Below are 9,258 nucleotides of genomic sequence, written 5' to 3'. Positions count from 1 at the left end.
ATAAATATTTAGAAAACGCAGTCTGTGGGCATGTGGGTGTGTGCGAACAGGCTGGTGTCAGGTGTGAACGAGTTCCCGGGCCTTACAGAACACGTTCAGGTGAGGATGAGGACTGACTCTGTGGCTGGGATTTGATCGCAAACTGATCTTTGATGATGACTCACCAGGCAAAAAAATCCCCCAATTAATCTCAACCTTAAGTCCGAAATTAAAACGGCAGCTTCTATGGATACTCGGGGACTGATGAAATCTGAATGAAGTGTCTTGAGCTCCATCAGCAGGTCAGAGTGAGATCATATTTTTAATTCTGCCTAAGATTAACTGTAAATAACAGATAAGAGCCTTACAGCAGTGACACTGACTTCATTGTAGAATAATAAAGATCACTGGACTGAAACAAATGAAATAATATAACATGGCCTGTGTTCATGGAAAGTTTTTATTTCACTTCATGTTGAACCAAATTCAAAACACAACCGGCCACACAAAAGCTGATGTGCTGTGTTAGTAGAGGCTTCTTTGACTTGTGTTTGTTTTTTTTCAGACATCTTTGCCTCTGGCCAAGTTCGGTTTTTAGTAATAAATGTTTGATGCTGACAGACAGATTCATTTCTGTTATGTAATGACAGATGTGTTGTCATATTCGTCACACTATTGGCTAAACATCATTTCCCCAGCGTTCTTATTATTACAGCGGCACCTCCGCATCATTTTAAGATCCCGAGGTAAAGATAACCCCCCCCCCCCGGAGCTACTGCTGCAGCGTGAAAATGGAACAAATGTGGCGCACTAAGGGCATCCTTAGGCTGTGGGGTTGTTGATCTTGCCCATGAAGAGGATGCTCTTTGTTGAATGCTCAAGGATGAAGAGCAGGAAGGGTCTGTTGAGTGTTATGGCTAGGGGCAGACTCATTGGCATGATCTCGACAGTGGTGGCAGCAGCAGCCTCCGTTCCTGTTTCATCCACGCTTAGCACCGCCTGGTGAGACACCTGTTGGAGGAACCAGGACACAAGAGCCAATGTCACATTTGAGTCCATGAAGTGGACAAAACAATGAAGTCATATTCAGTGATCCTACCTTTGAGACTTTGAGCGGGACCTCATTAGACATGCCAGAAAAATCAGCTTTGTCTCCAAAAGCGTCCGTTATTCCACTTTCTTTCAGCGTGTCATCCAGGGAGGCTTCGGCAGAGATGGAAAACTTTGGCATGCTGAGAAACAAGTTACTGAGAAACAAATACAAGAGAAAAACACCCGTGTAAGAGTCCCAGAAAAATACGCAACCACAAACAGCCACTTACGAGGTGCTCTCTTACGTCCTGAAGAAGGAATCGTGCCAGCGCCTGAGCTGATCTTTGCTGATGACAGCCTCCACCTGATTCATTTTGTCTTCATCGGGGAAAACAATCATCATGGAGGTGTTGCCCTTGTACGGCAGCTGCAAAATCGTGGCGTGGTTCCCGTCGTCTCTGTAGAAGTTGTAGCGTCCCGTCCTCCTCATCATGTCCACCTCAACTGTGGTGCTTCCATCCACATGGAATTCCTCTTTGCGTGTTCTGTTACCGTCGAAAGGTTTCTCCCACTGTCCTGTAACGGGTCACATCAAGTCGATATTGATAGTGGGTACTTATTTGAAATCGTTGCATCCTTCAGACTTGTTTGTTTCGTGTATTTGTGCTAATCTCTATCTGTGAAAACCTTGAACCAGAGAACACCTGGCTGACACTGTCTGTTCTGTCTGCATGCGTCTTACCTCTGAAGTAGACGTAGTTGATAAGGACCATTGCCATTTCAGGGTCCAAGTCCTTCACCATGTCTTTGATCTTGTCGTTGGTTTTGCTGGCAATGTGCTTGTTGATTTCAGCTGCAGCCTCTTCAGGTTTGGTAAAGTCAACTTGAAAGATTTCACCAGAGTAGTACTGCTTGATGTCATTTAAGAACTGCTCCAGAGGACTGAAGCCGGAGCGCACCGCAGCAGCATTGCCAACATCCAGCTTTTGGTTCTCCTGGCTTTCTCCAAGCATGTGAAAAAGATGCTTGTAGGCTTCGTTGACCTGAGTCTGGTTTAAGGTGCTGTAGCCCAGGCTGGAGAACAGCTGGCTGTGGGTTTCACCGCGGGCCCCAGTAGATAGCAGGGACAGGGCAGTGGAGATGCCCAGTGGCGAAAAGAAGATGTTGTTTCCAGCAGCAGTCTTGGCATTCAGACTTTTGTAGAGGACAACAGCAAAGTCAGCATTAGGAGCAGAGAGCCTGTGGCAGCTATCGTCCTCCTCGTTGCTCTGCGCAGAGCTGTGGTGGTGGTGGTGGTGGTCGGCCAAGGCTACGGCCAGGAGCAGTGCAGCGAGCGCACAACTAGCAACGAGACCACGCATCTTTAGAGCACTGTCAAGAGAAATACAAGCATTTAAAGTTAACACTTCCAGGGATAACAGTGGGAAATGAATTAGGACACAATCAGAGCAGGATCTGGACTGTCTGCACTTCATTTCCAAACATAATGTTTAAGTTTCCTGAAATCCATTCAGTGGTTGGCTAATAAAGCAATGTTCTTACCTTTAAAGTCCTCTCTGCTGCAGGCAGCTGCTCTGAAACGTCCTCTTTATATACAAGAGCGAGAGTCAGTTTACAGTCCAGTTAAAAATTAACCAAGAGTGATCTCTCTGCTCTGTCCCATGCTGAGAGGCTGAGCCAGCTTCAGTGATGCAACACAGCTGATAAAAACGAGTGTAAATGCGTCTAATCTATTTTTTATTTTTCATTTCGTGCCTGCAATAATCATCAGAGAAGATCTGACAAATCAGATGTGGAAGTTGAGTTAATTCTATCTTAGTGCAAATTTTCCTGTGAAAATGCATTTTGGAAGCAATACATTTTTTAAAAAGGGAGGTTCTATTAATTGCATTTACACGTATTCTTAGCGTGCAGCCGTTTTATCTTGTTCGTGTTGGTGGCACCCTGGCACAGTTGTCCTCAAACTTTAGCTACTTCTCTGTAAATACTGATGATAAACTGAGCAAAGTTGATTCAAAAATCTAGAACGAGCTGGTTAGTTACAGACAGCAGACGACCAGCTGCTGTCAGCTTGTCATTTAAATTCTATGATCTCACATCTGCCATAAAAATGTGATGCAGGCTAAATGACTGTTTTTAATAAAAGAAAATGCACAGCTCTGCATGATTGCAGTACCGTGTTGAAATGTGTCTCCATGTAACACAGTTTGAGGTTGTTGGTTTTGTGGCCGTGCAGCCGGTGCTCGTTTTATCAGTTTGAACTCTTGTCTCTTCTATCGATAAATTAAGTTAATAAATAATGAAGGACAGTAAGGAAAAAACCACTGAAGCTTTTTCACAGACAAAGGTGGCGTGAAAAGCATTCAGCTAAAGAAGCGTGTGATGCAATAATCATTTAAACATGAAGACGATGTTCAAATCTTCAGCTGCTTTTAAAAAGTGACAGATTTAACTGGAGGACAATAAGGTCGCCTGGAAAAGTAGCTCGAGCCCTGCTGACCATCTCACAGAGCGCGTCCTTTGGTGGAGACAAACACAGTAGTTATGGAGCTTTGATTTTATCTTTGTTCACTTCCAGTTTAACAAGTTCAAACTTACCTTTTCAGGGTTTTGTGCTACCAGAGTTCTACATGAGTTAACAGCTTCCTGTTTCTTGCTGCGCTTTGCATGTTTGTTTGTTTGTTTGTATCAGGGACACTTTTTCTGTTACCACCATTAACTCGTCGGTTTCTACCTCTCCTTCTGTGAAAGGTTTGGGCGCACGTTATCCTTTAACTCTCACATCACTAATGTCACTCGATCAGCTTATTTTCACCTCCGTAACATCCATCGCCTCCGCCCCTTCCTCACTCCACATGCCACTGCTATCCTCGTCCACAGTCTCGTTACCTCTCTGATCTTATTATATTGGGGCGACCGTGGCTCAGGGAGTTGGGAATCGCATCTGTAACCGGAAGGTCGCCGGTTCGATCCTTGGGCTCTCTGTCCTGGTCGTTGTGTCCTTGGGCAAGACACTTTACCCTACTTGCCTACTGGTGTTGGCCAGAGAGGCCGATGGCGCGATATGGCAGCCTGGCTTCTGTCAGTCTGCCCCAGGGCAGCTGTGGCTACAACTGTAGCTGCCTCCACCAGTGTGTGAGAGTGAATGAATAGTGGCATTGTAAAGCGCTTTGAGGGGTCCCGAAAAGCGCTATATAAATGCAATCCATTATTATTATGATCAACTACTGGAACTCACTCTTATCTGGCCTGCCAACAAAAATCCATCAACAAGCTCCAACGTGTCCAACGGGTCCCGTATTATTACTAGGACTCCCTCTACTCACCACATCACCCATCCTGAAGCAGCTTCACTGGTGTTCAACTCCACATTAATTTTAAAATACTCCTCTACACATTTAAGGCGATTCCTTCTCTCTCCCCACCATATCTCTCTGATTGGTACAGATCTCCATCCCATCCCGGTGCCTCAGATCCTCCTCTTCTCTTCTTCTTTTTGTTCCTTCCTCTCGTCTCGTTTCTGTGGGGGGCGGGGCTTTTAGCCGCTCTGCCCCTCGACTGTGGAGTTCCTTACCCCCTGACCTCAGAAGCATCAGTTCTTTCCCCCGTTTTAAGTCCACCCTCAAAACCCACCTGTTCAAGAACCAGAGCCGACTCTGTATAACTACTGCATGCTCTTAAAAAAATTATTATTCTGTTTATTTCCTGTTTTTATGCTTGTCTTATTTGTTCTGTGAAGTGTCCTTGAGTGTTTTGAATTATTATATTACATACAAGAGGCTCCACCATCAGCCAGCAGGCCACAGCCAGGCTCCACCATCAGCCAGTAGGCCACAGCCAGGCGCCATCATCAGAAATTCCGCTTCCGGGTCCTTCGTGGTGGCCGCCTCGTGCTCTCGCTTCAGTATGCCACCCAAGAAAGGCCCAACACCAGAGGAGGTTGAGGACATTAAAACCTCCCTCGGAGCGCTGTGCGGAGACGTGGCCGCAGTCAGGGCGCAGCAGGAGCTGCTTCTGGGGCTTCTGGAGGAGGTAAAACAGCTACGCCTCCAAAATGCCGAGAAGGACAGACGGATCATGGATCTCGAGCGGCGGGTGGATGAGCTGGAGCAGTACACCCGTACGAACGACGTGGTCATCAGCGGTATTAAAATCAAGCCGCGCTCGTACGCGCGCGCGGTGGCCGGGAACGTCGGGGAGCCCAGCGACGAGGAGACCCGCTCGGTGGAGCAACAGGTGGCGTCCTTCCTCCAAAGCAAGGGGATAGAGATGGACCTGGAGCACATAGAAGCATGTCACTCACTGCCCAGGAGGAGTGACAGACTGCCGGCCATCATTATGAGATTTGTCAATCGGAAGAACAAGGTCGCACTGCTGAAACAAGGACGCAAACTGAAAGGCACGGACGTTTTCATTAATGAGCATCTGACACGAAAAAACGCAGACATCGCGAGGAAGGCAAGGCAACTGAAGAAGAACGGTAAAATACAACATACATGGGTAACAAACTGTAAGATTTTCATTAAGCTAAACGGGACACCAGAAGAGGCAAAAGTACTGATAGTGAGGAACATGGAGGATCTGGACAAGTATAACTGACACCAATGTATCAATTACACCAGGAAATGACATGGACACGTTGAAATTAGTTCTTCAACAGAAAGTAATTGATCTAGATTGTGAATATAAGGAGCATAATATAATAGATCCAGAAATAGATTCTGAAAGTAACTTTCTCTCTTCTTTTGTTAAAAATTGTAATTATTTCACTCAGGAACAATATGAAAAAGAAATTAACCTAGACGGGAAGCTCTCATTAATTCACTTTAACAGCAGAAGTATGTACTCTAATTTTGATTTCATTAAGGACTATTTGCAACAATTTTCTCGCCCCTTTAGTGTTATAGCCATCACTGAAACTTGGTTCAATGTCGATAAAGGAATAGATTTTTGTTTGAATGGATATGATTTAAAATACATGAATAGATTAAATAAGGCGGGCGGCGGGGTTGCTATATATGTTCATAACTCTATAAAATATAATGTTGTAACAACTATGGCTATTGATGGAATTTTGGAATGTTTGACTATTGAGATTATGAATGAAAAAAAGAGAAATGTTATAATAAGTTGTATATATCGGACACCCAGTTCAAGTATTGACACTTTTAATGAATGGATAGAAAAAACGTTGCTTCGGTGAACCAAAAATTACTATTTATCTGTGGTGATTTTAACATTGATTTGCTAAATCCAACAAGGTTAAAAGCCATTGATGACTTTACTGACACAATGTACAGCTTATCACTATATCCAACAATAACAAAGCCAAGCAGAATAACATCACATAGCGCCACTATTATTGACAACATTTTTACTAATGTCATGGATTTCCAAATTAATAGTGGTCTGCTTGTCTGTGATATAACTGACCACTTACCAGTTTTTACTTTGTGTGACTGTGATTTAAAAAAAATAGATACCAAGATCATGATAGCAAAGCGAACAATAAATGAAGAAGCAATTCATGCCTTCAATTTCGATTTAGCACAACAAGATTGGAGTTCGGTGTATGAAGAGTCAGATGTGGACAAGGCTTATGATAATTTTCTAGATATTTTTACTATGTGGTACAATAAACATTGTCCTGTAAACGAACACATGACAAAGAAAAAAAAGATAAAAAGTCCTTGGCTCACAAAAGGAATTATTAATGCTTGCAAAAAGAAAAACAATCTGTATAAACAGTTTATCAAAGTAAAAACAAAAGAAGTGGAACAAAGATATAAAGCATATAGAAATAAATTGACTGATATTATAAGAACGAGCAAACAACTTTATTATAGAAGAAGATTATATGAAAATAAAAACAATATAAAAGGAACTTGGGATGTGTTAAACAACTTAATTAAACAAGGATCTTCTGGAACATCATATCCTGAATATTTTACTGATGCAAATGGTGAAAATCACAACATGAGTAATATTGTCGATGGGTTCAATAAATTCTTCATAAATGTTGGCCCTGAACTAGAAGCGGACATCCCGTGTCATAAAAATGAAAATATCAGTAATATAAAATCAAATCCCTTTTCACTGTTCCTCTCAGCTACAAATGAGCAAGAAGTAATAAATATCACATTAAAATGTAAAAGTAAGTCTTCAATGGATTATCATGACATAAATATGTCTGTAGTTAAACAGGTTATTCTGAATATTGCTAGTCCCTTAACATATATCTGTAATTTATCATTTCAGTCCGGTTGTTTTCCAAAAAAAATGAAAATTGCGAAAGTAATACCACTATATAAAAGTAATGACAAACACAGTTTTACCAATTATAGGCCTATTTCTCTACTGCCTCAATTCTCAAAAATTCTAGAAAAACTTTTTAATTCAAGATTAGAAAAATTCCTTGAAAAACATCAAATAATAAATGTTGGTCAGTATGGTTTCAGAACGCAAAGAACCACTTCAATGGCGATAATTGAGGCAGTAGAAAAAATTACTGATACACTGGATAAAAATAAATATGCAGTTGGTATTTTTGTTGATCTCAAAAAGGCCTTCGACACAATCAATCACTCAATTTTACTGGATAAATTGGAAAGATATGGTATTCGAGGGAAAGCTGGTAACTGGTTAAAAAGTTACCTAACAGGTCGGGAACAATATGTTAGCATAGGGCATTACCATTCAGAGAAACTTGGTATTACATGTGGTGTTCCCCAAGGGTCAGTGTTGGGACCAAAACTTTTCAATGTATACATAAATGATATTTTTGATGTTTCTCAAGTACTTAAACTCATACTGTTCGCAGATGACACCAACATATTTTTCAGTAGCGATGATTATACTGATCTTGTAATGACTGTAAACAGGGAGCTAAAATTAATAAAAAAATGGATGGACATAAATAAATTATCATTAAATATAAATAAAACTAAAGCAATGTTTTTTGGTAATTTAAAATATAATATAGAATTACCAATTATCATTGAAGGTGTACCAATTGATAATGTGAGTGAAAACAAATTTTTGGGAGTTATAATTGATAACAAAATTTCATGGAAACCCCACGTCAGACACATAAAAACCAAAATTTCTAGAAGCCTCGCAGTTTTGAACAAAGTGAAACAATTCCTTGATAAAGATGCACTTCGTACTCTGTACTGTACCCTGGTTCTTCCATATCTTACATATTGTGTGGAAGTGTGGGGAAACACATATAAAAATACAACTAATCCATTAGTCACAGTACAGAAACGAGCACTGCGTATTATTCACAAGGCTGGTTATCTAGATCATACTCACAAATTCTTTCTTCAGGCAAAGTTACTTAAATTCCAGGATCTGGTTAATTACAATACATCCATAATTTTGTATAACGCTTTTACTAAACTTTTACCGGCAAATTTACAAACTAGATTTGAAATTCGAGAAAAGGTTTATAATGTGAGAGGCTTTGGAGAATTCAAATTACCCAGAACTCGAACAACCCGTAAAGGCTTTTGTGTGTCTGCATGTGGTGTGAAAATCTGGAACAGTCTGAGTTTACAATTGAAACAATGCAAAAATATTCATAGATTTACATTTCTCTACAAACAGTTGGTCTGGTCACAGTATACTCAATGATGGGTTTTAGTGTGCTCTGTAATGTCTGTCCTCTTACCATTGCTGGTATGGATTCCAAAATAAAAAATAAATAAATAAAGTGTGCGTATGTATGTACATATATGTACTTGTGTGTGTAGATATATATGTATGTATATGTATGTGTGTCTGTTACTTGTAGTTATTACTGCCTGTTACCTGTGGTAATGCAATTTATAATTTATATATTCTGTATTCAGTTATGAAGGCTCTAATTGTTGGTTGCGAGCTGCCGCTTAGATGCTTGTATCTGCCCGGGGCTGTTGATGGGTCTGTATGCAATGATGGGCGTAGCTGCGGGAAGTTTATTGTTTTTTTTTGTTGATGAGTGAGTATAGGGGTGGGATTTAATAAGTTTTCTTCGTCCCACTCCTTTTTCAGGCAAGTTTTGTTTTTTGTTTTGTGTATTTTATGTTCAATATAGGTATTTGTTGTGCCTGAAAATGAATAAATAAATGAAAATGAATGAAAACATATTATGATTATGATGATGATGATGATGATTATTAATACTGTAGCTTATCGAGCTATGTGAAGCTTAAAGTCAGAGTTTTCTAAGTAACTCTCTGGCTGAAGCACAAATGAAGACCAGCA

The 9,258-nt window shown here is 40.8% G+C and overlaps 1 protein-coding gene across 2 annotated transcripts; it reads right to left on the bottom strand.

Moving 5' to 3' along the window:
• Nucleotides 1-429: 429 nt before the first annotated feature.
• On the bottom strand, nucleotides 430-2,601 carry LOC308397106 (alpha-1-antitrypsin homolog). 2 transcript variants are annotated; one of them, XM_080882827.1, is made up of 5 exons: nucleotides 2,554-2,601; nucleotides 1,754-2,382; nucleotides 1,317-1,587; nucleotides 1,079-1,226; nucleotides 430-990 (listed from the first exon to the last, which is right to left on the bottom strand). In XM_080882827.1, exons 2-5 carry the CDS (start codon nucleotides 2,370-2,372, stop codon nucleotides 802-804), a joined length of 1,227 nt encoding a protein of 408 aa, XP_080738953.1. In that variant the 5' UTR covers nucleotides 2,373-2,382; nucleotides 2,554-2,601; the 3' UTR covers nucleotides 430-801. The 2 variants fall into 2 exon arrangements, with proteins under 2 accessions (XP_080738953.1, XP_080738952.1); XM_080882826.1 differs by lacking the exon at nucleotides 2,554-2,601 and having other exon boundaries at nucleotides 1,754-2,384.
• Between the last annotated feature and the right edge of the window lie 6,657 nt (nucleotides 2,602-9,258).

The sequence above is a fragment of the Rhamphochromis sp. 'chilingali' genome (genome assembly GCF_963969265.1).
Source record: "Rhamphochromis sp. 'chilingali' genome assembly, chromosome: 5".
Lineage (NCBI taxonomy): Eukaryota > Metazoa > Chordata > Actinopteri > Cichliformes > Cichlidae > Rhamphochromis > Rhamphochromis sp. 'chilingali'.
Note: the sequence above shows the minus strand (reverse complement) of the source record. Positions and strands in the feature narration are given on the sequence as shown.

What these genes read in the sequence shown, in the direction of transcription:
- LOC308397106 (XM_080882827.1), bottom strand. Translation starts at nt 2,372, where the DNA reads ATGCGTGGTCTCGTTGCTAGTTGTGCGCTCGCTGCACTGCTCCTGGCC. An exon ending in CAACTACGTCTACTTCAGAG is followed by an intron (nt 1,588 to 1,753) that starts GTAAGACGCATG and finishes GACCCGTTACAG; the next exon opens with GACAGTGGGAGAAACCTTTC. An exon ending in TCCCGCTCAAAGTCTCAAAG is followed by an intron (nt 991 to 1,078) that starts GTAGGATCACTG and finishes TTCCTCCAACAG; the next exon opens with GTGTCTCACCAGGCGGTGCT.